Source organism: Vigna umbellata, chromosome 1, assembly GCF_029865625.1.
Source record: "Vigna umbellata cultivar VRB3 chromosome 1, Vumbellata_1.0, whole genome shotgun sequence".
NCBI lineage: Eukaryota > Viridiplantae > Streptophyta > Magnoliopsida > Fabales > Fabaceae > Vigna > Vigna umbellata.
The window spans coordinates 88,923,182-88,949,547 of record NC_142165.1 but is presented as its reverse complement, the minus strand read 5'-3'; the positions used below and the strand labels follow the sequence as shown (position 1 = coordinate 88,949,547).

At 37.2% G+C, this 26,366-nt stretch overlaps 3 protein-coding genes across 3 annotated transcripts; 1 reads left to right on the top strand and 2 right to left on the bottom strand.

The window, feature by feature from the left end:
• Positions 1–5,505: 5,505 nt before the first annotated feature.
• On the bottom strand, positions 5,506–9,466 carry LOC148206727 (putative disease resistance protein At5g66900). The gene is made up of 5 exons (XM_088104647.1): positions 8,480–9,466; positions 7,522–7,922; positions 6,993–7,351; positions 6,543–6,751; positions 5,506–6,452 (listed from the first exon to the last, which is right to left on the bottom strand). The coding sequence occupies exons 1-5, from the start codon at positions 9,096–9,098 to the stop codon at positions 5,626–5,628; spliced, it is 2,415 nt and encodes an 804-aa protein (XP_087960773.1). The 5' UTR covers positions 9,099–9,466; the 3' UTR covers positions 5,506–5,625.
• Positions 9,467–12,630: 3,164 nt separating this feature from the next.
• LOC148206726 (uncharacterized) lies at positions 12,631–17,307 on the top strand. Its single transcript, XM_088108701.1, has one exon. The coding sequence runs from the start codon at positions 12,631–12,633 to the stop codon at positions 17,305–17,307; it is 4,677 nt and encodes a 1,558-aa protein (XP_087964827.1).
• Positions 17,308–18,547: 1,240 nt separating this feature from the next.
• LOC148206725 (uncharacterized) lies at positions 18,548–20,529 on the bottom strand. Its single transcript, XM_088116620.1, has 2 exons — positions 19,635–20,529; positions 18,548–19,557 (listed from the first exon to the last, which is right to left on the bottom strand). The coding sequence occupies exons 1-2, from the start codon at positions 20,527–20,529 to the stop codon at positions 18,548–18,550; spliced, it is 1,905 nt and encodes a 634-aa protein (XP_087972746.1).
• Positions 20,530–26,366: the final 5,837 nt, after the last annotated feature.

Sequence of the window (26,366 nt, the reverse complement as noted above, 5' to 3'; positions counted from 1 at the left end):
CAAATATTAAGAAAAAATTGATAAAGAACCATGAAAGATTACTCTTTGTAATTTCGTATATTTTTATATTCTGTGTATATAAAAGTAAATCCTTAATACAAACAATTACATAATTGTCACTGGAAATATTAGTTTTTATGTTTAAATAATTAATTAATTAATTATTAAGGCTGGTCTACCTATGTGGAAGTTGCAAAAGAAATGATAAAATATTATAAAAGTATTCGGATAAAGTATAAAGAAAAAGGTACCAAGTCACTAAAGCACTGTTGTAAATAAAGAAATATTCGAAAAAAAAATGAGGATAAAGATAACCCTCATAAATAGTGGACAATTTTTTTTTTCAAGTCTCTTTCCCCTAATAGTTCATGTTTAATGTATTTGCATTTTTAAAATACATTTCCATAGATTTTTTAAAGCTAAGTGTTTGAAAGTATACATAAATCTTTAATTTGGTAAAATAATTAATATACATAATTGAAAATGATAAATAATTATTTTTATGAATAATTTAAGTTCATCTATGACTAGAAATTTTATATTGATTAAGTATAAATATAAATACAAATATTATTATTATTATTATTATTATTATTTTCAATTGACTATGAGATGTGATAAGTATGTGTAGATATCTCATCCCAATATTAATCTTCATCATCGTCAATTACTAAAATATACATAGAACATTAAGTAAGAGTGATTATATTAATTTTTAAAATGATGGTGTTCTAACTTTTTGCATCTCTAAATTGCCTAAAATTTCTTTATTTTAACAGAGTAAGGTTATACTTTGTTGTTAGTTCAGCCTAGATAGGTGTTCACTGACTTTTTCTTTCTTTTGTTGCCAAGTTTATGTGATTTTTCTTTTTTATTGATTAATGAGGGTGTGCCTAATTGGAATTAATTTGGACGATGCTGGAGTGCTTTATCAAAAATACGTGAGAATTAGAAAACTTGATTTGGTTGGATAAGGTGTCACAGGCTAAAACTTTTGTTTTTTGAAAATTGTTGTATTATTATTATTTATTTATTGATTTGGAGATTAAAAAAAAGACTTTCGATACATGAACTATTGTACTCGTCTGAGCCGATCACCAAGACATACCATTAGCTCTGATACCACTGTTGGGTCTATCGAGGAGAAGGTTCACTAGGGAGATACAAACACCAATGATATTTGAGCCCAACCTCATAAGAGATTGTCACCACTGCAATGAGTTAATGTGTCTTTCACCTTTATATAGTGTTTTACTTTCTCATTTCTATCCAATGTGAGACTTAGACTCACGCTTTGAATATTTGACTCATTTATGCTTTCATTGTTCTATCATTATATGGTTGTGGCCATGGTTCAATGAAGCTTTTCATGATTTGTAGTTTTATTCTTTAGTTTATGAAGTCTTTTTATAATCCTTAAAGTAGCAGTTATTTGGATGATAAGAGATCATAATAGATTTCAGAATCCAATTGTATTTACTTATGTTATTTTTCAAATTAAGAAGTTAATGTGTATGATTGAGAATAAATCTAAGAAGCAAATATAAGTAATATTGTATCTAATTTCTTGTGCTGAAATTTTTCAATATTCAAATTAAGAAAAATAGGGTCGTTTCAATTATGGAGATAATATGACAAGTTCCATATGTCAATTGGCTTAAGGTGAATATTAATGGTGTAGACATGGGTTGTCTTGGTTTGACTTCATGGTATACTTAGAGGAAGTTGGAGTGAATGTGAGGATAGTTTTTCAGTTATTTTTAAGGTACAAACTTCTATTTATACTAAATTTATGGGGACCATTTTTTATTTGAAGCATGCTTGGAGGGATGATTTTCAAATGTTTTGGTAGGAGAATAATTCTTCTTTAGTATGACATGTTTTTTTTGTAAATATGCGAATTTCAAAGTTTTCATATAATTTGTTTATATTTCATTAAATGTAATTTTTATCATGGGTTTTGTATGGTTCCATGCTTTCTATTCTTTTATTTTACTTTCTTTTCAATAAATTTTCATATGATGATATGTCAAAGTTTATGGCTATGTCTAACATCTATTTTGAAGTAATATAAAATCTTGTCTTTTTTATTATCTTTGATTCTTACTTTTTGTTTCATATAGGATTTTTTTTTTCGCTAAGGGTGTGTTTAGTTGGAGGTAATTGGGGGAGAGTGATTGGGGGAGAGTGATTGAGTGGATTTGAGGGGATTTGAGGGTGATTTTTTTGTGTGTTTATTTGAGTGGATTTAAAGGTAATTGAGAGTGAATTTTGGGTTGAAGTTTGTGAGAATTAGTGTAGGATTTGATTGATATGACGATTTTAAAAAATTAGTTTAATTGGTAGAAATTGAAGATTACCAAAATGTCCCTAGGTATTAAAGTAATATAAAATTATATTTGTTAATGTTATATTTAATTGTAAAAATGTTTATTAAAAGTTAAAAATTTGGAATAATTATTAAAAATAATTTAAAAAATATAATTAAATTATACTTGATTGAAATTAATTTTTTATTAATATAATCGTGTTACAATTTTTTGTTTTATTTTATTTTGTTGAATATTTTAGATTATTTAAAGAATAAATGTGTACACTTTTTTATGGAAATTTTGAATCATGCAACAGTGGTTATGGAAAAATTTAAAATGTCAGGGGCACATGAGTAATTGATCCTACTGTCCCTCCAAATCTTCTCAGCCGGGCGGGTGATCAAAAAGAACTCCATCCCGCAAATCAGTCACGTTCCTTCCGCGCAAATACAGTTAAGTGAACACCCAATACATTGCTTTTCATCGCTTTCCAATATTAGTAAACAGTAAATACCCTCCAAGTGAACACACCCTAAAACAATTTCCATCATATTTTAATCGTTTCACTAGTTTGATATTTGAAAAAAATATATATATTTTTGAGGTATTTTTCATTTTATCATACTCTTAATCATGTACTTTTCTTCTTTGTACGATTTTATTTAATGAAATATCAAATGGTTTTTAAAACACACATCTTGTCACTTATATATTTTTAATATTTTTATTTGTTGTACAGTGTTTTGATGATTTTTTATATAACTATTTTATTTTATAACTCATTCTCATAAGACTAATTATACTACTACAATTATAAAATGATATTTTATTTGCTATAATATAATAATTTATAATGTGATGTTATTATCATGAATTTTGTTCATCGTCATCAAAAGATTATAATTCAAAAGACAAAACAATATGTCCAAATTTTAAATATTATTAGTTTAATATTTTTTTCATAGGATTTCTTTCAAGTAGTATTATAATATTTGTTAGTGTAAAAAAAGATTTCATTAAAATTTAGAAAAAATAAATAAATAGACGTTTAAAATATTTTTAAATTTAAATATTTGTTCTAAATATATTTATAACTTCATCATTTTTATTTTATTAATAATGGTAAAATTAATAGATATTTTAATTGTCATGAAATTTTAATTATGTGTAATTATATAATTTATTTTATATAATTGTTTGACTCTTATTTAATTGTTATTTGATATTCTGTCTTAAAATTTACATAATTATAATTTTTAAAAAATTTTAATATTAAAGAAATGAAAATATACCTTTTAACATTTAATCTATTGTAATATTATATTTTATTTGCTATAATATTTTTAAAAGTAATTAATTGATATTAAAACATAAAGTAGAATATGGATATAGTGATAATGGTGATAAGACAAAAAGAAATTTGTACATATAAAATATAAATGAAAATAAATATTTACATGAGGAATAGGATGAGATATTGAAAATAAAGAATTCACAAGTTGAGAGTGAAAGAGATAATTAAAAAATTAGACGTTATTTGTAATAAAGTCTTGTTTTAATAAAAATCATATTAATTTATATTTAATTAATTAATTTTGAACAATTATTTTCATTTGAAAGCAAAACAATATTAATTTTAACACAAGAAAATAAAATATGTATGAAATTTCAACGGAAAAATTGTTTTAAAATATTCATAAATTACAATTTAAAAAAAAAACAGTATATCTTTTAAGATTAATTTTTTCAAATTTATTCTATTATATACATCTAAAATTGCAATTACTTTGTATCAGAAAAAAAAAGTGTAAATAATTTTTATTTTCAAACATGCTTTTAATATAAATATGAAAATAACATAATCAGACAAAACTGTATTAAAAATGAATAAATCATACTAGAACATCAGCAGTAATATATTCAAAAGAATAAAACTTATCTAAAATCAGTTCCAAGTTAATATATTTTATAAATGAACAATTTAAAGATTTATTTAATTTTAATTAGTTTTAAGATTAAGTTATTGGTAAGATTTTTGGCAAATAACCATTAAATTATTAATATTATGATAATCTTAAAATTTATGTAATTATTATTTAATTTTTCTAAAAATAAAGACAACAAACACAAAATTAAAATATTAGAAGGGATCAATTTAAGGAAGTGTTTTGTCAGACTTAAATGCTCAATTATCAATCTTACTTTAAGTGCTTATGATGACTCTAAACTACAAATATAACATATCTTACTTTAAGTGTATATTGTCAGCAAAAAAAATCAAAGATGCATTTTTTTTCAAAATTATCGAAATAGAATGATTTTAAAAAATATATGAAAATAAACAAGTTGTGTTAGTTTAATTTTATTGTGAAGAAGTCATATAAGTTTGATACCAATATGTGGTGATATAAATGGAGTGAAAAATTATGTCAAACTGGCATAATTTTTTTAAATTGAAATTATATCACTTGTTTATTTTCATTTTTTTTTAAATTTGACCATTTTTTTAATGTTAAGAAAAATATTACACAATTTTAATACTTTTACCGTATATTGTTGTATATTGTTTTATTAGCCATGACATAGTCTCCTATTTACTTAAACGCTTTCATCATACTTTACTTAAATGAGACAATATTATTTTTGGTTAAAGTATATTGTCTTGCTTAAATAAGACATTACAAATTTAATGTACTAAAAGGGCCACAATATAAGTTTATTCACAACTCATATTATTATCCAATTATATTGAAGTCTTTTATTTCGGTAAAGTTGTCCAACAAAGTTGATATCTCACTATAAAATGAAGATAAATCATTTAGATACTCATGTTCAATAAATATTTTTCTTTGATAAAGACCACTATAAAAAGGAAAGGTCATGGCTAACATACTTGTTCTAAAAAAATGTTTTTGTTCGAGATAGAAATATTCCAATAAAAAAGATTACTTAAAAGTGATAAATATTTGTTGAAATATTTTATATATTTATAAAATATTTATGACTGCTATTTGATATTTTGATATACATATTTTTTTTTACGGAATTAAAGAGTTTATACCAATTTGTTATCATTACTATTAATTAAGAAAGAAAATTTTCCTACAAATATTTTTTGACATCTAATTCTGTAGCATTTTGTTATAGATTCCATCACAAATATATAAGGGACTAATGCTTTTCACACACAAAAAAGGATAATGAGAGAATAAATGACATTTCCAATATTACAACAATAAAAGAAAATTAATTATAATCACTCCAAAATGGGAGAAAACCAGAATGCTTGTAAAACAAAGTATTGAAATGCAAGTTATAAAAGAGGATCTAGTTTGAAATCAGTTAGGACTACCTCTAGCTTTAGATCACTAAACATGGATATGATAGGTTCCCATAATGCAGCCCTCTCTTCATCGCATACTACCACTCTTAAGCTCTCAAGGTCCTTCACTGAGTATGGCAATTCAGACAATCTGTTGCAACCTCTGCAATTCAACCTTTCTAAACTACCCAGCTCCCCTATGTTTTCTGGTAACATCCTAAGACTTACACAGTCAGAAATGTCAAGAAAGTTCAGTTTATGAAGGCTTGTGATGCTGTCTGGCAACTCTTCTAATTTGGTACAAGAAGTAAGCCTCAATGATTCCAAATTCACCAACTTTCCAATTCCTGTAGGAAGTTTTGAAAGTTTATGGCAGTTTGTGATGCTTAGCTTCTTTAGGGAAACAGTATCGGAGAGTCCAGCCGGCAATTCCTCCATATCACAGTAATCAATGTTCATCTCCTTCAAATTTGGAAGCACATCAGAAACTTTGATGGTGCTGTTTTTGAAGGCTTCGTTCACATTGCACATAAAGAAAGAGAACTTGTGCAGATTCTTCAGTGGCACTCCAGTCTTGCTAAGGAAAGGAATTGAAACCTTCTCTAACCTGATTCTTTTGAGATCAGAAAGATAATCAAGCAGCTCTAAATTCTCCAACTCAGCACGATTGACGTCATAATTCGTTATTGTCAGGACTTTTAATTTATTCATTTTCTTCATGAACGGTGGTAGAGAGCGCTTTTTTTCTCTAAGGTTCATCACTAGAACCTTGACCTCATTTGGCTGCAAGTTGCACCACTCTGAAGTGAATTCTTCATCTGCAAAATCAGACTCAATAATTAGTGTTTGAGAACTCTGTCAGCATGTGTGCATACCATATGTGCACCGAGATAGAAAGATGAACATACCAGTTGATATGGATAATGAGTGGGCTGCAATGTGATACTCATTCTGTGTAGTCCACCATTTGGGGATATTGTTCCCTCTGAGGTCAATTATTAGCCTATGCTTCTTCTCAGTCGGCAAATTTCTTGTTTGATGGATGGCTAGGTCCCGAAGAAGACCATGCTGCGTAACATAGTGGTAATTGTAGTCAACTGTTCCACTCGTAGTATTCCTGATCAATGAAAATAAATCAATCGCTCATTAGTCAATGCACAGCAAACAGCACAAACAATATTCTATTCATCTAGTAGAAGTAAATTTTGTAACAGTTTATAGGAGAAAGCGCCAATAGGATCATGGTTTCTATCTAGAGAATAACTCAAATATCAAATATTTTTTCAAGATGACTTGGAATGACTTTGTATGGTTTAATGCATGGATGTTCTCCAATGAGAAGCAGTAATTCGCCATACCTTGTGACAACAAGATCAGCCACGTTCCTTTTGACGAGGTCATGGATATTCTCCATTGCAATGTCATCGTCTTCATCACGCTGTTCTGCATAAATATCAACAAGTGCTGCTGCGGGTATCTTCTGTGCTTCAGGAAATAAGCTCAGGTCCATAAAACTCTCAGCAAGCTTAGCATCCAAGTCATCAAAGCTTTTTTGGAGGCAAGTAAGAAGCCCATCGCTATTAGAACTATAAGAAAGAACAGATTGACCCCTCGACAATGTCCTCGCCCTGTTGTGCCAAACCACTGGTTCTTCAAGACTTAAAGATTTTCCGGTTACTATAAGTGCCAAGGGAGAACCACTGCACCCTTTTGCTATCTGCAATTTATTTGATATGTTCAATGAAATCAGAAATTGCTCCTAAAACATTTAGCATTGTTTTGCTATTACCATTACTGGAAGGTGAAAACTTTTTTAGACAAGCATTCCGTAGTTACTATTTCACACACCACATTTGTAATACCATAATTGAGCAACAAAGAGTATACCTTCTTCACAATAGTATCCGGAATCTTAAAGCTGGTCTGGTCCAGGGATGCATGGTGGCGAAATAAGTTTAAAGCATCAGCTTCATTCAGTGATTTCAACACGTATGGCTGCCCAAATCCTTTAATTGTGAATCTTGATGTCACTAAAATCTTGTAGTTTGGGATCTGAAACACGAATTTCTCAACTAGAGATGCTGACTCTGGCAAAACACCGTCCAAGACCAACAATATGGGGTTTTTTCCAATCTGTTTTAGCAAATTTTCCAATCGATCAACTGCACCCTCATCACTTTGAAACTGTGGCTTCTCGTAACCATTGTGTTCAAACAGTCTCTCCACTATGGTGCTCAACTTGGGCACTTCCGCTAAGGAGATGAAGAATATGTTGTCCTTGAATTCACCTAAACAAATTTCAACATGTTTAGAGCTCTGGATAATCATTCTGAAGTTACTATTCCTTAGACATGTTTACAAGTGAAAATATGACCTTCACAGAAAATAAGATCTAGCTTCTTAGGCCAATTATTTTGGACATCATCAAGAACATATAAAGTACTTTCATTTCTCAACTACTTAAATCATTTTATTCTCTCCACATTCACACAGATATTCCCCTAATGGATTAAGTGTTCTTGTATTTTCATCAAGTTCAATGTTTCTGCCTCAAAATGGGTAAAATGTCCCTTAGATGAAACTGTAACGGCTTTCCAAATACAGCCTAAAACCCATTTGTTGCATTCTGACATCAAAACATTTACTTGAAGCTAATAGATTGCGTACTATGACTAAAAGTGGCAACCTCACTAGATTCGGTAGTCAATAGTATCCAGTAACTAGTAATGAAGTTAAATAACCACCTAATGGTTTGAGATCAATAGAACCAAAAAGACCATCAAACTACCTTTTCAAATAATACGAATACGAGAAGTGAAAGATGATGAGATAGACACATTCATACCTTTAACTTCCTCATCAGAACAAAACTTCTTGGCCAACGTTGACTTTCCCGAACCTCCTGTTCCAGTTACTGTGAGCACTGACCCCACATGATGATTATTCAGCAACTTGAACTTCAACGCCCTCAAATGAACATCCAGCCCAACAGTGAAAGCTGGGGGTTCAGGTGGAGAGCACAAGCCTGCAATCCTTCTCGGAACATTCTCCACAAGCTTCTCGTGAATCTGATGCAGCAGCATCTGGTTCTCCAGCACAATGACATTTATATTTCCTTGCATATCCAATTGAAAGTACAGAGTAATAGAATCGATCAAGTCTTGAAGTTTCTCTTGGGAACTGGCCTTATAACAGCAATTCCACCAATCAACTTTGGAGCACTCAATAACAAGCTCCTTCCCCTTCTCCATCTCATCGATCAGCTTCTGCGTTTCTGTAGCTGGTTTATCCAATCGCTTGTTAAGACCATCTATCTCCCTAGCCATCGGTTCTACTTTTTTGAGGATAGAATGCAAATTTTCCAGGGTGGCTCTGAACTTCACTGCCCTGTCTTTCATTGCAATAACAGTGCTCAGCAGTTCATCAAGCACTCGTCCAACAACAGCATCCAGAATCATAGCCATGACTACTGCACACAGAAACTAATTAACTAAAAACACCCAAAACCTGAAACTTTGATCTAAGTTCTAACACTGGTATGTAAGCCAAACAAACTCAATAATAAGGTACCGGAATTAAGAAAATAGAAAAAGTGTGGTGAAATAATAAAGAATGCCAACAATAATGCTCCGAAGTTTTTTTTTTCTTTCTTTCTAAGACGCTGTTACGTTGGAGAACCCGGTACCAGATATTTTTGTTCACATCAAAATTCTCTTGGATTTATAGGATTTATGTTTTCTTTCTTTTGACGAGGCCCTTTCCCTCTAAACCGTGTTTCGTGTTGACATGGCTTTGACATCAGTGAGATCAAGAATCTATAACTTGAGCAAGTTGAGGTTCACGCACTCTTGAATGTTCACATTGATATAAGGTAGTCAAGAAATTGTTTAAATAGTCGTGCTTCTTATAAATAAATAATTAGAGAAATGGTGGTATTATTGTAGTAAAATTTAGTGAGAACATTGAAGACAATTTGGCACAGGCAAAGACTTTTATGAATCCTGACTTCGACTAAGTTGACAAAATCACTCCCTCAATTACTAAGTCAAGTATTCTAGAGACAACTCGCTTAATAATGAAAGGATTTCGTTTTGTTCGACAGTTCAAAACTAATAACATCTCACCTTTCATTCTTTTCAATTTAACCATTTTTAATATATTATTCTTTTCAATTAAGCATCCTTTTTCTTGAATAGGTCTCACCGAAATATCACATGTTTATATTTTGTCAATAATATATTTTATTAAGTAAAAAAAATAAATAAAATGTAAAAACCAAGAGATTTTTTTTTTTTATATATTTTATGTGACATCAGTTGACATAAAAAATAAGATTATTTGTAGTGACTAATTAATAATATAAAGATAACCAGTTAATCTTATTTGTAGTGACTAATTAGTTTACATAAGCATTTACATGTCGTCAGTGTTTATGTGATATGAAAACTTGTGTATCTTGACCCAATCCCATTATGGGTGTAAGTAGCTACGAGTATACAGATTGAATTGTTTCCACCATGGAAATACCAAAATATTATAGTTTTATAAACTCGAGAATTTTGCATGATTTAATTAAGAATTTTGCATCACTTTATTGAGAATGTTGATACCCACACGTTCAAACAGGAAGCACGTATTTGGAACGAGGATAATTTGAAAAAAAGAAGATAAAATGAAGTTGAAGGGAAAAAAAAATTGGAGAAGTGGTTGTTTGGATTAAAAAAAAGGATAAAACTCGATAAAAAAAATTTATGAAATTTTGTAAATAATTATATATATATATATATATATATATATATATATATATATATTATTTGTGTGATTTTCTTTTTTTTTTTACTCTTTTTGTTTAAATTGTTATTAAAGAATTTATGTTTTACGAAAAAATTATTAAAGGTATTATTTAAAATCAATTCATCTTTTTGATTTGTTAAGGACAGTAACCACCTCTGACAATTTTATTTTATTTTCTTTTTAATAAATTTTTATATAATGACAAATTATTTATGAATGTTTAGGTATAAACATAACGAGGTGTCATGATGATGCCTAACATTAGGTTATTTGGAAGTAATATAAAACCTGCCTTTTTTTACTGTCTTTGATTCTTTCTTTTTCTTTCATTTGAGATTTTTTTTTTCGCTAAAACCATTTCCATCATATTTTAATTGATTCACTAGTTTGATATTTGAAAAAAAAAATTCAAGATATTTTCCATTCTATCATACACATTTTTTTTTTCTTTATACGATTTTATTTAATAATGTACCAAATAGTTTGTAAAGCACACATCTTATCATTTATACTTTTTTTAATATTTTTATTTATTGTATAGTGTTTTGATGATTTTTTATATAATTTTTTTTATTTTATAACTCATTCTCAAACTAATTATACTATTACAATTGTAGAATGATATTTCATTTACTATAATATAATAATGTAACGTTATTATCATGAATTTTGTTTATCACCACTCAAGATAGATGGTATTTCAAAGGATGAAAAATATGTCTAAATCTGAATTATTATTAGTTTAATATTTTTTTCTGTATATGATTTTGTTCAAGTAATATTATAATATTTGTTAGTGTAAGAAAAAGAGATTTCATTAAAATTTAGACAAAGAAAGAAAGGAAATAAACATTTAAAATATTTTTAAGCTTGAATATTTGTTTCAAATATATTTTATAAATTTATATTTTTATTTTATTAATGTTTGTAAAATTAATAGATATTTTAGTTGTCATAAAACTTTATTTATATATAATTATATAATATTTTATATAATTGTTTGACTCTTATTATTGTTATTTGTTATTCTGTCTTAAAACTTACACAATTATAATTTTTTTAATTGATTAATATTAAAGAAATGAAATACACCTTTTAACATTTAATCTATGATAATATTATATTTTATTTGCTATAACTTTTTCAAAAATAATTAATTGATATTAAAATCTAGAGGAGAATATGGATATAGTGATAATGGAGATAAGACAAAAAGAAATTTGTGCACATAAAATATAAATGAAAATAAATATTTACATGAGGAATGTGAGGAGATATTGAAAATAAATAATTCACAAGTTGAGAGTGAAAGATATACTGGATGTTTGGGATAATTATAAAATTAGACGATATTTTTAATGAAATTGTTGGATTTAGTTATGAAATACCAACAGCATTAAATTTTGAGTGATTTAGCTATTGTTGTGTCACGTTTGATGACATATGTACTGTACTGTAGGATACTTAATTCCCCACAGGTCAATCAACAGCCCGACAACAGTCGATCACCAATAGCCCGACAACAGTCGATCACTGTACTATGGGACACCCAATCCCCCAAAGGTCGACCAATAGCCCGACGACAGTCGATCACAGAGCAAGGTCGACCGCTTGGTCCTCGACAACCAACATCGCGACAATTAACAATCACACGACACACGACATGTCGCCTAGCCATGTCGACACACAGTATGTCCGACATACAGGACGCAATGTCATAGAAGGCAGCTACAAATAAGCAGTTACACATGTTACACATAATTAGCTAACCAACACCATGAATCACGGAGGTAGTTGACTCGGTATCAATACACAATCTGGCAGTTATAACTCCTAGGCAGTCAGTTTCGATAACTGACCGGATTGCCAGGTAACGGTTTATTATTACTGTTTTAAATACACAGAGCATCTAGGAAAAAAGGTACGTTTTTCCCCTAAGAAGAGAGATATTCTTATTTTCAGATAGATATTCTCATTTTTCAGACAACACCCTTGTTGACTTGAGCGTCGGAGTACTTTTGCAGGTACCCAGCCCACCTTGTTCAAAGGAGACAGAAAAAAGGTAACACAGTGAAAGCAGCACAGAGAAACAGCGCAGAGCAAGTTTGTTAGGTTCGTATCTCGTTCTCCACATCCCTACAGAAACATTTTGGCGCCCACCGTGGGGCCGAGATTACTATCCCAACAACGACCACCGGAGCTATGGAAAATTCAGATACGCACGATTTGATCAGGCAACTGCAAGCGCAAGTTGAGGCACAGGCACAAACCATGCAGGAGATTCAGCGCAAGCATGCAGAGGAAATGGCGGCATTGAGGGCGCAGATCCCAACACCAGAGTTATCTGCTTCAAACAGGCAGGAGGATAACGAAGCGAGCCATCATGGGGGACCCTCCGAACGTGTTGTTGGAGGAAGGAGGGGGCCTACTCCTGCGCGCCTCACCAACCTGCTTCCATTCACGGAAGCCATCATGCAAGCGAATATGCCGGACAAGCCTCCCCCAACTCTGGAACGCTATAATGGATCTGAAGATCCTGATGACCATCTACGCAATTTTATCGATACCATGGCATTCTACACAGACAGCGATCCGGTTATATGCAGAGCTTTCTCTTTATCCCTTAAGGGTGAAGCTTTGGAATGGTTCCATAAACTTCCCCGCAATTCCGTAGATTGCTTCGCAACCATAGAATCCTTATTCCGAAAACAGTACGCAGCCAATCAAAAGCCGGCAATGACTGCTACGGAGCTCGTCCATACCAGGCAGGAGAAGGATGAGACTTTGAAAGCTTTTATGCAGCGATATATAGAAACGGCCAGGCGAGTGCCGGATATTACTCCCACTTTCATCATCAGCAATTTGTCATCCTGCTTAAGGCCGGGGGAGTTCTCGGAACAGTTATATGCTGATCCCCCATCATCCATGGAAGAATTGCAATCCACTGTGGCCAAATTCATTCGCATTGAAGACCACCGTAATGCCAATTCCAGAAAGAAGCACCACCAAGATATCCCCAACCAGGAAACTAAAACAACGAAGCGACCCCCCAACGACTACAGACCGGACCGAGCACCTCGGAAGGAGTCGGGGTGGATATCTAAATATGATCACTACACGACCCTCAACGCCCCCAGGGCGAGGGTACTGGAAGAGGCCTTACACACCGAACTTCTCACAGCGCGGCGAAAGACCACCCCAAAGAACGCCGATAGGAGCAAATCTTGTCGGTTCCACATGAACCAGGGTCACGACACGGAAGAGTGCAATACGGTAAAAGACGAGTTAGAACGGCTCGTCCGTGCGGGTTATCTCCAGAGTTACATCAAGGAGAGAGTTACCGCAAGAGCAACAACTCCTCGTCGAAGGGACCCTCCCAGGCGAAGTCCCCGGCGATCTCCCCCTAGAGATGATCGACACCGCAGGCGATCACGCAGTCCGCCTCGACGCATAGAGAGGGAACGCTCAGTCCGGGGCCGCATCGACACTATATCTGGTGGTTTCGCTGGAGGAGGCGTGTCGTCTTCAGCGAGGAAACGACATTTGAGACAGCTGAAATCGGTCCATATGGTCGAACGACAGGCTCGGTCGATCCCGGACATCACGTTCACGAATGCTGACTTCCACGCTCCAGACCCTGATCTTGATGATCCTATGGTCATCACGGCTAACATAGCTCGGTATGATGTCAGCAAGGTCCTCGTTGATCAAGGAAGCTCGGTCAACATTTTATATTGGTCCACTTTTCAGAAAATGGACCTATCCGAGGATCTCATCGCCCCATTTAATGAGCAGATTGTCGGATTCTCAGGAGAGCGAGTAGACACCAGGGGATACCTTGATTTGCGAACTCGACTCGGAACCAGTCGGGAGGCACCTGAACTTCGAGTTCGATTCTTGCTGGTCGAGGCGAACGCATCATACAACGCCTTGCTAGGGCGTCCCTGTCTGAACGCATTTGGAGCAATTGTGTCTACTCCCCACCTCGCCATGAAGTTCCCAACAAATCATGGTACTATTTGTACGGTGAGGGCCGACCAGCGAACGGCCCGACAGTGTTATGTGGCGGGGTTAAAGGTCACCCCTTTTATTCCAACAAAGAGAACAAAAGTAATCGACACAGCAGTAGTCGACCTAGACCCCCGAACCAATGTGGACGAGCGCCTTCATCCGCAAGGCGAAGTCAAGCTCCTATCCCTGACGAGTGACACGTCTAAAACCACCAGCATCGGCAAGGATCTCACCTCAAACGAGGAGCAGGCCCTAAGTCAGATACTGCGAAACAATGCAGACTTATTTGCATGGACAGCCGCCGACATGCCAGGAATTCACCCAGGAGTTATGTCCCACAAATTGTCCATCTTCAGGGAGGCGCGACCAGTCGCCCAGAAGAAGCGTAGGTTCGGAGAAGAAAAGCGTCAAGCCATTCAAGTTGAGATCGACAAGCTGATAAATGCCCGATTCATCAGAGAGTTAACATATACCACATGGCTGTCGAATGTGGTTATGGTCAAGAAGTCAAACGGTCAGTGGCGGATGTGTGTCGATTTCACTGATCTCAACAAGGCATGCCCCAAAGACTCATACCCCTTGCCCAGCATCGACCGCCTTGTAGATGGAGCTTCTGGTCATGTCATTTTCAGTTTTCTGGACGCTTACTCGGGGTACAACCAGATCCCAATGTACCACCCCGATCAAAGCAAGACAGCCTTTATCACTGAACGCGCCAATTACTGCTATGAAGTAATGCCGTTTGGATTAAAAAATGCCGGAGCCACTTATCAACGCCTCATGGATAAGGTCTTCCATCATCAGATAGGGCGTTGCATGGATGTGTATGTGGACGACATGGTAATTCGCAGCAATTCTATAGACCAGCACCTGCAAGATTTGAAGGAGGTCTTCGGGCAACTCAGACGATACAGCATGCGCCTCAACCCTTCCAAATGTACTTTCGGCGTCCCAGCCGGAAAATTCTTAGGATTCTTGCTCACACGTCGAGGCATTGAAGCCAACCCCGACAAATGCAGGGCGGTACTCGACATGACGGCTCCGAAGACCCTAAGAGAGGTACAGCGTCTTGTGGGTCGCCTAACCGCCCTGTCACGGTTTATTCCAAAGCTGGCCGAACACATCAAACCCATCCTGAAGAATTTGAAGAAGGGTTCCACTCAACATTGGGACGAGGATTGTGAGACTGCATTCAACACTGTCAAGCGCATCCTCACTAGTCCTCCAATTATGGCTCGACCAGACGAGGGATTCGACTTACAGCTATATATCTCAGCTTCCCAGCATGCTGTCAGTGCTGCCCTGATACAAGAAGCACCCTCCTTCAAGTTGATCTACTTCATCAGCCGTACACTGCAGGGGGCGGAGGAACGATATTCTCGAATCGAGAAGCTCGCCTTGGCCCTTCTCAACGCCTCTCGACGACTTCGCCCGTACCTCCAGAGCCATCAGGTGGTAGTCCGTACGGATCATCCCATAGCCAAGATCCTCCGCAAGCCAGATTTGGCAGGGAGAATGGTTGCCTGGTCCGTGGAACTATCCGAATTCGGACTCCGTTACGAGCCACGCGGATCCATCAAGGGTCAGCATCTGGCAGATTTCGCAGCTGACCTCACATCTACACCGGCCGCCTCCCCTACCACATGGCTACTCAGTGTCGATGGTTCCTCCGACAAGAGGGGAGGTGGAGCCGGGATCGTTCTAGAAGGCCCCGACGGTGTGGTCGTAGAGCAAGCCATCATATTTAAATTCCCTGCCAGCAACAACCAAGCCGAATACGAAGCCTTGGTTGCAGGCTTATCTTTAGCCCGAGAATTCTCAGTCGATCATTTAGAGTGTCGGATGGACTCAAAGTTAGTAGTCAGCCACGTCAACGGCACCTATCAAGTCAAGGATAACCAACTGCTGCGATACTTCCACAAGGTTCAAACCTTACTACAGGGCTTCGTCACAGTTAATATCATCCATGTACCCAGGGAACAAAACGCAAGGGCTGATCTATTGTCTAAGTTAACTCATTCTAAGGAGCGAGCACAGCTATCATCTGTTATTAGAATGACCCTCGACCATCCTGGGGTGGAAACTTTAGCCACCGATGTGTCGGCGCCCGTAACCGACTGGCGACAGAAAGTCAAAGATCTTATGGAGCAGCAGGACAAAGGAGGTAGCATTACGGCAGCCGACTCCAAGAGAATCGCGCGTTTTGTATGTATAGGCGACGACCTATACCGTCGTGGTTTTAGCTATCCTCTATTGAAGTGTATATCTGCGGAAGAGGCAGACTATGTGATACGTGAACTACACACCGGGATATGTGGATTTCACTCTGGCAAGCGGACCTTGAGAGGCCGTGTTCTCCGTGCTGGATATTACTGGCCCACTCTCGACCACGACTGTGAGACATTCGTCAAGAAATGCATCTCCTGTCAAGCACATGGCCACGATATCCGTGCACCTCCCGAAGACTTGCACAATATTGTCTCTCCTTGGCCATTCGCCCAGTGGGGTCTCGACATAGTGGGACCACTGCCAGTCGCCAAAGCACAAAACAAATTTCTCCTCGTGGCGGTCGACTACTTCACAAAATGGATCGAGGCGGAGCCATTATCCATCATCAGTGCACAACGAGTGCAGAAATTCATTTGGCGCCTGATCTGTCGGTTCGGTCTCCCTAAAAAGATCATTACCGACAACGGTCGCCAATTTATTGAACGCAAGTTAGAGGATTTTCTCAGCAGTTTGGGCATTAAGCATGTCACGTCATCAGTCGAACACCCTCAAACAAACGGCCAAGCCGAGGCCGCGAATAAAGCCATCCTGACAGAATTAAAGAAGCGACTCGGCGAAGCCAAGAGTTTATGGGTATAGGAGCTGCCAGAGGTCCTGTGGGCATACAGATGCACACCCCACGGATCTACAGGTGACACGCCATTCAACTTAACATACGGCACCGATGCCATGCTCCCGGTCGAGATAGGCGAACCCTCATTAAGACGACAAATCACTGATATGTCACTTAATGAAGAGCAATTACGGACAAACCTCGACGTACTTCCTGAACGTCGAGAGGTTGCCACCATCCGCGCAGAGGCCCAGAAACGCATACTATCTCGACGATACAACACAAAAGTCAAGCCCAGAGCCTTCAAAAGCGGCGATCTGGTATGGCGAAAGCGGGGAGAGGCTCGGAAAAATCGAGCCCATGGCAAGCTTGCAGCTAACTGGGAAGGACCCTTTCGGGTCACAGAAGACATGTCGAACGGTGCATATCGCCTCCAACAGCTTGATGGACACCCAGTTCCCAATACCTGGAACGCCACTCATCTTAAATATTATTTTAGCTAATATCCGTTTATTGTTCATTTCTTTTCACAACTCTATCAAGTTCAGTTATCAAATAAAGATTACATTCCATCATGCTTATTGTCTTAATTCATTTATCAATGTTATGATGTCGAGTCCCAAGGCTGTCGTACAGGACACTTCCACCTACAAAGGATTTAAGAGCAGACCCATTAATCGATGTTCGCCCTTGAACATCCAACACATGTGGAACACACTCCCATTAATCGATGTTCGCCCTTGAACATCCAACACATGTGGAACACACTCCCATTAATCGATGTTCGCCCTTGAACATCCAACACACGTGGAATACACTCCCATTACTCGATGTTCGCCCTTGAACATCCAACACACGTGGAATACACTCCCATTACTCGATGTTCGCCCTTGAACATTCAACACATGTGGAATACACTCCCATTAATCGATGTTCGCCCTTGAACATCCCACACACGTGGAATACACTCCCATTAGTCGATGTTCATCCTTGAACATCCAATATCTGGTAGAGGTTCACCCTCGAACACCCAGTATTTTCTTCACTCAACCATCGTTCTCAACTGTCACACGACATGCTATCAACACACTCGACACTCACACTTAGCCATCACTACAGCAAATACATTGCAGAATCAGCTAAGTTAAAAAGCAAACCGCAAAGTCACCAAACATACAAGTCGAGCATTCATAAAATTATCAAAGTTTAGCATTCATAGTCGTCAACCAAATATTCAAGTATGTATCTACAGACCTTTCCTACATCCTAATCTATTACAATCTTAGACGAGTCGCCTTCAGCAGCATCAGCATTCTCCTTGGCGGGCTCGTCTAATTCCATCGCTCCTTCGGGCTCGTTGTTGACGGCCACCTCTTCATCCTCTTCCCCCTCCAGGACAGCATCCTCTGGTATTTCTTTCAAAGGCTTCAGGTGGCCTTCATGCACGTCCTTACGGACGTCAAATTGAACTCCTTTGGTGGATACTTGAAGCAAGTGCCCGACTTGCCTCAAGGCTTTCCTGAAGCCCTTCTTATGTTCATCCATAACCGCATCTTTCAGCTCCTCAATCAACTCCTTATGATCAAAGACTTCTACCTTCAGCGCGTTCCTCTCTCGGGCCACTATCAGCATGGAATTCTTTGCTTGATCCAGGTCCCGCGCCATCTGCTCGCGTTCTTGTTGGAAGGCCACATCAGCTTCCTTCAAACGTACCTCGCCCTCCTTCAAACGTTCTTCCATACGCTTCTGCCTGGCCTCACAGCCAGCATGGACCTCGCCTAGCTCTTTCAGTTGGGCACGCACCTTTTCTAACTCAGACCGCATCTGACCCCTATCCGAAGCATACGCCAGATGCCAAGCCAGCGCTTGGGCTCGTGTATTCATCTCCAGCAAGCTGTCAGCAATTTGTTGCTCGCTCATGTTCTCGATCACCTTCTTCTCTGAAGCGTCCAGGTTGAGGTCCACTCTATGACCCGGCATGAAGGCGCGATCCCATATACCCAGCGGAAGGGGACGTTCAGTATCTTCAACCACCTCCTTACTTTTCTTTGACGCCTCGCGATTAGGGTCGACTGTCTTGGCTTTCCTTTTGCGCACAAGGGGCACCTCAGCTTGTGTTGTCTCCCCAACCGACGCCACTGCGACTGGAGGTGGACCAGATGGTGGTACCTGGGAGCGTTGTTGCTCAACAGACGACCCTGGCCGATTACCTTCATCCCTCTCGCTATCAATGCTCTGAAACCAACTGATACCCCTACCTTTCCTTCCCATTATCTCTGCAAACACAAACATCCACCCACACTGGTCAGCAACAACATAATAATTTACAAAAGTAGTGGGTAAAGACACATACCAAACACCCTCGCCCCCGCGTCATCGAACTCGAGGCAATCTATAATCTGACGTGAAGAGAAGGGGCGGGGCAACGAGGTCAACACACTCAAAGCCTCCAACTCTTCAATCGTCATCTTATCCTCCGGCCACGAGGTAAATTTCAGAGGCTCCTGTGTCCAATATAAGGGAAATCTGGGATTCCCCTCACCATCAAAAAAGAACCGTCGACCAGCATCGGTGATCGACACCTTAAAAAATTTTTCCTTAAAACCCCTATACGATTGCAGGTAAAGCTCTAAAATTGCGTTACCTGGTTCTGAAATCAGTGATACCCACCCCTTCGTCGCAAGCGGGCGACATCTAAAGAAGTACAAAAACAAGCCTACAGTAGGCCTAATTCCTAACACCCCACACAACACTCCGAAGGCCTGTACATATCCCCAACTATTGGGATGCAGTTGGCTAGGTGCAACATTCAAGGTTCGCAAAACATCTATTTGGAAAGTGGTGAACGACAATCTTACATACAAATCGTAGAATAACGCAGCATAACAGTAAAAAAATTCATCAGCAGCATTCTCCCTCCCATGACAAACCCTCTCATCCTCCCGACACGCTACCAACTTCACACAAGTCTGATATCCTAGGGTCCTCAACACACAACTATCCTCAATCCAATCCATAAGGATGGCCCTACTCCCAAATTGACTCCTCAGTTCCTTTACCTCACGCGCCGCCCAGGCGTATTCATCTCCGCTAATCAGAGATATCAGGCGTCCCCCTGGACCCTCACCACATACGTTTCCATATACGAAGGCTCTCTCCCCATACGGTACTGTAGTAATTGCGGCACATTCCACCGTAGATGACGGCCCCGGCGTTTCACCCCCAGTATCCCGCCCCCTCCCTTCCATGATCAATAGTAAGTACACTAAGACGAAAGAGATTCTAGGGTTACCTGGTTGTTTCTCGTAGTAGCGAAGGCAACGAAATTGACGAAGAAACAATCTCGTTCGCAGTATACACTCTCAGTATTTGCTCTTCTGCCAAAGTGAATAAACCTCTTTTGAGTCGTGTTGAAGAAGCCAAACCGTTTAATTATCAGATGCCGTAGGATTATTTTTAATCTAACGGCTCCTAGTTGGCGTCCCCTCCTTTCCCTAAAGGAGCGGGAAAACCCTAAATTTCGTAACGCCGCGCACAGCTGTCATCCACATCTCCTCGTTTCTTCCACGTCTCCTCGTTTCCTCCACGTCACCTAGATTCTTCCGACAATACTCAAAAGCCCTTCGTAACTCGGTCCCCCATTTACTCGGACTTGGGGGGCATGTACTGTAGGATACTTAATTCCCCACAGGTCAATCAACAGCCCGACAACAGTCGATCACCAATAGCCCGACAACAGTCGATCACTGTACTATGGGACACCCAATCCCCCAAAGGTCGACCAATAGCCCGACGACAGTCGATCACAGAGCAAGGTCGACCGCTTGGTCCTCGACAACCAACATCGCGACAATTAACAATCACACGACACACGACATGTCGCCTAGCCATGTCGACACACAGTATGTCCGACATACAGGACGCAATGTCATAGAAGGCAGCTACAAATAAGCAGTTACACATGTTACACATAATTAGCTAACCAACACCATGAATCACGGAGGTAGTTGACTCGGTATCAATACACAATCTGGCAGTTATAACTCCTAGGCAGTCAGTTTCGATAACTGACCGGATTGCCAGGTAACGGTTTATTATTACTGTTTTAAATACACAGAGCATCTAGGAAAAAAGGTACGTTTTTCCCCTAAGAAGAGAGATATTCTTATTTTCAGATAGATATTCTCATTTTTCAGACAACACCCTTGTTGACTTGAGCGTCGGAGTACTTTTGCAGGTACCCAGCCCACCTTGTTCAAAGGAGACAGAAAAAAGGTAACACAGTGAAAGCAGCACAGAGAAACAGCGCAGAGCAAGTTTGTTAGGTTCGTATCTCGTTCTCCACATCCCTACAGAAACATGTACATTTTGAAATTAAAATTTTTCTTGAAGCTCAGATCAAGGGTTACTCAGAAAATTAGGGTTTTCTATGAAGAATATTTATGATTACTTTAATCTAATTAATGAAATCACGATTAGGATTATTTACTTCCAAAAAAGTGGTGTGGTTGCGGTGAAGTTTCTAAAACTGGACCAAAATGGCCAGTTTGATTGGATTGGCTAGTTTATATATAATGCTTTGATTAGTGTTTACTTCTCTGTTAAAAGAGTTGATAATGTCATTGAAGATGCCAACAAGGTCTACCTTCCCTGGTTTGGAGACATTTTCTCTGAATGCATAGTCTAAATCCTTTCATTTATAGGCATTAAATATAGTATTTGGTTATATTTTCTGGGTTCAGATTGCTGTTGAATGCGCTACATATTTGATTCTTTACTATTGTTAAATCAAACATGCAATACTTTACGATTAAAGTATTTAAATTAAAAATAGGGACTGCAGCCAAATTAAAAACATGATAGAATAAACTAAAAATAGTGCAATAATAGCAACTGCATAGGTGGCGATCAAGTACTGATACAATTTAAGGAATCATAACATAAAAAAACACCATTGAAATAAAACCTAAACATTTTTTTCTTTCTCTCCCCATGCAGGTACTGTAGTAAAAATAATAATCAAAACTCAAACCGCAATTTCCTGAGGCGTGTAGATCACTGTCCTTAAGGACTTATCCGCGGTGTATTGCGCAAGCCCCCCAGGATACAACAGGAACTTCTCAGAATTTCTGAGGATCTCAGAACTAGCAAGGAACTCTAAACAGAGTATAAGAATAAACCCAGAATAATTTTAGAAAAGGAAAAGAAGAAAAGAAAAGGAGAGAAGACTGACTTGGGATGGATTTGGAATGGGAAAAAACTCTCTATTTATAGAGTTAGGAAAGAATAAAATCAATAAAAAGCTATTAAATATTTTACCGTTGGAGCACTTAATAAAATGAATATGAACGTTGTTGGCAATTAAAGTTTTGACCGTTGTAATCCAACGTTTTCTTTTGCAATAATCTAATATTATTACAACAATCCCCCACTTATTGCAAAAGAAAAAAGATAAGAAACTTTTATTCTGGGTATCATAGGATGTAATGCATCAGAGGGTATAGCAAGCTATATGAACCAGTCTTAGATTTAGAAACTTAACACACAATGTAGTTGGTATAGCAAGCTATATGAACCAAAGACATTTGACGTGTGTTAGAGGTTTATCAATCACAATATACCCCCACAATCCTTGCTGTTATCGCTGTGTTGCGCTTAATAGGCCATGCGCGTGCCCGGTATTCATGAGTGCTCTAGAGATCATGCCAAGATCTCATACAAGCGGCCCCACTCGACACTCATATAGGTGATTTCATCAAGTGTATGCTGCAAATCATACACCACCCATAAGGGATATGAAAATCATTAAAACTTTGTTTAAGACAAAATTCTATCACCGTATAGAATTTTAATGACAAAGTTTAACCTCTCAATAATGCAGTCTCTAGCACTTTCACACACACAATAGGAATGGACATAATTGATTAAAATCAATTTAGTGCTATCAGAACTAACAAGTGACTTGTTTTTACCCATATGAACCTTATTCATGGGATCTCCAATCACAAAGGTTGGGTTACCATCACTTGTTTGTTTGCTAGTGGCTTAAGTCCCATTCCCCTCGATGTTTCTAATATCATTTGTCTTACCAAGGGTTTTGTCATAGGATCTGTTAGATTCCGTTCTGACTTCACATAGTCAATGGAAATAATTCCACTCTTTAGCAGCTACTTCACCAAATTGTGTCTCAATTGAATATGTCTATTCTTTCCATTGTAATTTTTGTTTTTTAGTTATAGCTATTGCCGATTGACAATCACAGTGTATTGACACAGATGGGGTTGGTTTCATTCCTAGTGGAATGTTTGCTAAGAAGTTTTTCAACCACTCAGCCTCACTACCAGCCATCTCAAGAGCGACAAACTCAGATTCCATTGTTAATCTTGCAATAATTGTTTGTCTGGCCGATCTCCATGTAATCGTACCACCCCCAAGTGTGAATAAATAACCACTAGTGGATTTTGTCTCATCTGAATCAGAGATCCAGTTAGCATCATTGTACCCTTCTAGTACAGCGGGAAATCCACTATATTCAATGGCATAATCCATTGAACCTCTTAAGTATCTCATAAGCCTAGCAAGTGCATCCCAATGTTCCTGATTTGGACATTGAGTGTACCTACTTAGTCTACCTACTGCATAAGCAATATCAGGTCTAGAAAAGCTCATCAAGTGCAGTAAGCTCCCAATTATCTGGGCATACTAAGGCTGAGATAATGATTCTCCTCTATTTTTTTTTTCATTAACTTAGAATTAGCATAATAAGGGGTACTCACTGGTGAGGTCATAAAACCTAAACTTCTTAAGAAGTTTCTCAATATATTATTCTTGGGATAGTAATATACTATCTCCCTTCCTTATGATTCTAATACCTAAAATCACATTGGCTTCACCCATGTCTTTCATTTCAAATTTTGATCCTAGAAACAATTTAGTTCTAGCGACAATTTCATTCTCAATATGAGACTATTCAATCATCGTTCATCGACATCTAAAGTCTCATTCAAAATTCAAAAATACTATATGCTCAATGGGTTCTACTCAAACAATAAATAACAAATAATAAATATCATTCCAAAATAATAGATCATTTATTACTATAACCCATCATTAAAATCAAATTCCCATTTAATTTAAAACCCATTAATTTTCTTTTTGAATCAAATTAATTTCTCTTTTAAATTAATTTGATTTTCAAACAATTACTAAATAATTAATAATAATTTTTCTTCTCTCACTTTACAATTTATTTTCATTAATTAAAACAATAGATTATGAGTTCTCCAGACCCAAACCTGCACCCAAGCCCAACTAGACACTCTGGGTTTGCAGTTCAAGTATTTGAACCAATCACAGTCCTCCGTGCCAGACTCTGGGCCTACAGCCCAATTAAAATTCTTATTATAAATTTTGGAATTAATTTCCAAATCTGTTCCTCAAAGATTTTTACGGTCCAATTAACCCAGCCCAGATCAAGTCAGGCCCATGAAAGATTCCTCGGCCAACCACCGTAACATCCATGCCGCACCGACCAGCACTTCCATTGCCGTCGCTCGTGCAACCACCACCACGGGATAATCCAAAACTTCGAGAACCAGAACTTCAAGGCGAGAATCAAACTCAACAAAGGACCACAAAATGCTACGAACAGAGGTAGAAGAAAGCCCCAAATCACAGCTCGGAATCCTAATCCCCAAACACGAGATCTAAAATTCTCAAAAATGGAACCCAAAACTCGATGTTGTCGCTGTTTTCACCCACATCGCAGCGCCATCAATAATCCCTCCAGGTTGGTTGCTCGCGAGAAAGAGAGAGAAAGAAGTTGGAGTTTTAAACGCTCGTGGAAACACCACCGTTGCAGGACACCCTTGCCGCGACCTCGCCGCCAACGTTGAGTTGCCGCGGTGAAGAAAAAGAACATAAGCCTCGAGCTTCTAGGTTTCGCGTGATGAAGAAAAATGAAAGAACAGGATGATGGCATCTCTGTGGCCCTTCGAAGGAGATAAGGGCTGGACCCTTAATTGGGTCCCATAGGTTCAGGCCCAATTGGAAACAGAACGAGAAAGGAAAGAAAACTCTGGCTTTATGAAACAATTTAGGGTGTTGCTCCCTCCACCTCCACAGCCTTCTCCCTCCACCTCCCCAATTATCTTTAATTCCAATTATATCCTTAAAGTTAAATTTTTTTATTTTTATTATTTTATTATTTTAATATTTTAATATTTAAATATAAACTAATATAAATATACATTATTAAAATACATTAAAAAGATATTCAAAAATAATAAATCAAAATATTAAAATATCTAATAAAATAATAACATAAACATAAAATTAAAACAAAGCTTAAACGGATGACATCCTTCAACGGATGTCAACATCCGTTTAAGGCGAAACGGATTCGTTTTCATTTTACGTTTTAGGGTTAAAGGATTATTGGAAGGATTATTGGAAGGGTTTAGGGTTTAGGGTTTAGGATTATTGGAAGGATTATGACTACGTACCTGGAGAGGAACCACGACAAGCACATTACACCACAAACGCACTGCACCACGTACTGCATCGAAAGCAAGAGGAAGATTGCTTGATAATTCTTTTCACGATCACTGAGCTTTGCAGAAAAATATTTTACTCATACAAGGAACTACGTAGGTTATCAGTGAAATATGTTATAAATGAGTAAAATTAAAAAACAATAATTCTAAAAATAAAATTTTACTGAGGGGCAAAATAGTAAAGGGGAGATGGAGGGAGAAGGTTGTGGTGGTGGAGGGAGCAACACCCAACAATTTATTTGGTCATTGATTAGGGATTTTGAAAGCTCTAATTCCAATTAATCCCTCATTAAAGAATCTCCAAAACCCTAATTTTAATTTTAATTGCAATTAAACGAAACCTTACTGTTACTATATTTCTAAAACACAAACTTTTAATCTCTCTTGATATAGAATTCAATTACGTGAATTCTTATAGCATTTCATTCTGTGATTTATTATAGAATTCTATTATGTAGAATTCAATTACTTAGAATTCAATTGCTTGAATTTCAAATGGATGATAACGCATGGATGATAACGCACAAGAA

What these genes read in the sequence shown, in the direction of transcription:
- LOC148206727 (XM_088104647.1), bottom strand. Translation starts at nt 9,098, where the DNA reads ATGGCTATGATTCTGGATGCTGTTGTTGGACGAGTGCTTGATGAACTG. An exon ending in CGGATACTATTGTGAAGAAG is followed by an intron (nt 7,352 to 7,521) that starts GTATACTCTTTG and finishes AATAAATTGCAG; the next exon opens with ATAGCAAAAGGGTGCAGTGG. An exon ending in CTCATTATCCATATCAACTG is followed by an intron (nt 6,453 to 6,542) that starts GTATGTTCATCT and finishes CTGATTTTGCAG; the next exon opens with ATGAAGAATTCACTTCAGAG.
- LOC148206726 (XM_088108701.1), top strand. Translation starts at nt 12,631, where the DNA reads ATGGAAAATTCAGATACGCACGATTTGATCAGGCAACTGCAAGCGCAA.
- LOC148206725 (XM_088116620.1), bottom strand. Translation starts at nt 20,529, where the DNA reads ATGGAAGGGAGGGGGCGGGATACTGGGGGTGAAACGCCGGGGCCGTCA. An exon ending in CGCGGGGGCGAGGGTGTTTG is followed by an intron (nt 19,558 to 19,634) that starts GTATGTGTCTTT and finishes TTGTGTTTGCAG; the next exon opens with AGATAATGGGAAGGAAAGGT.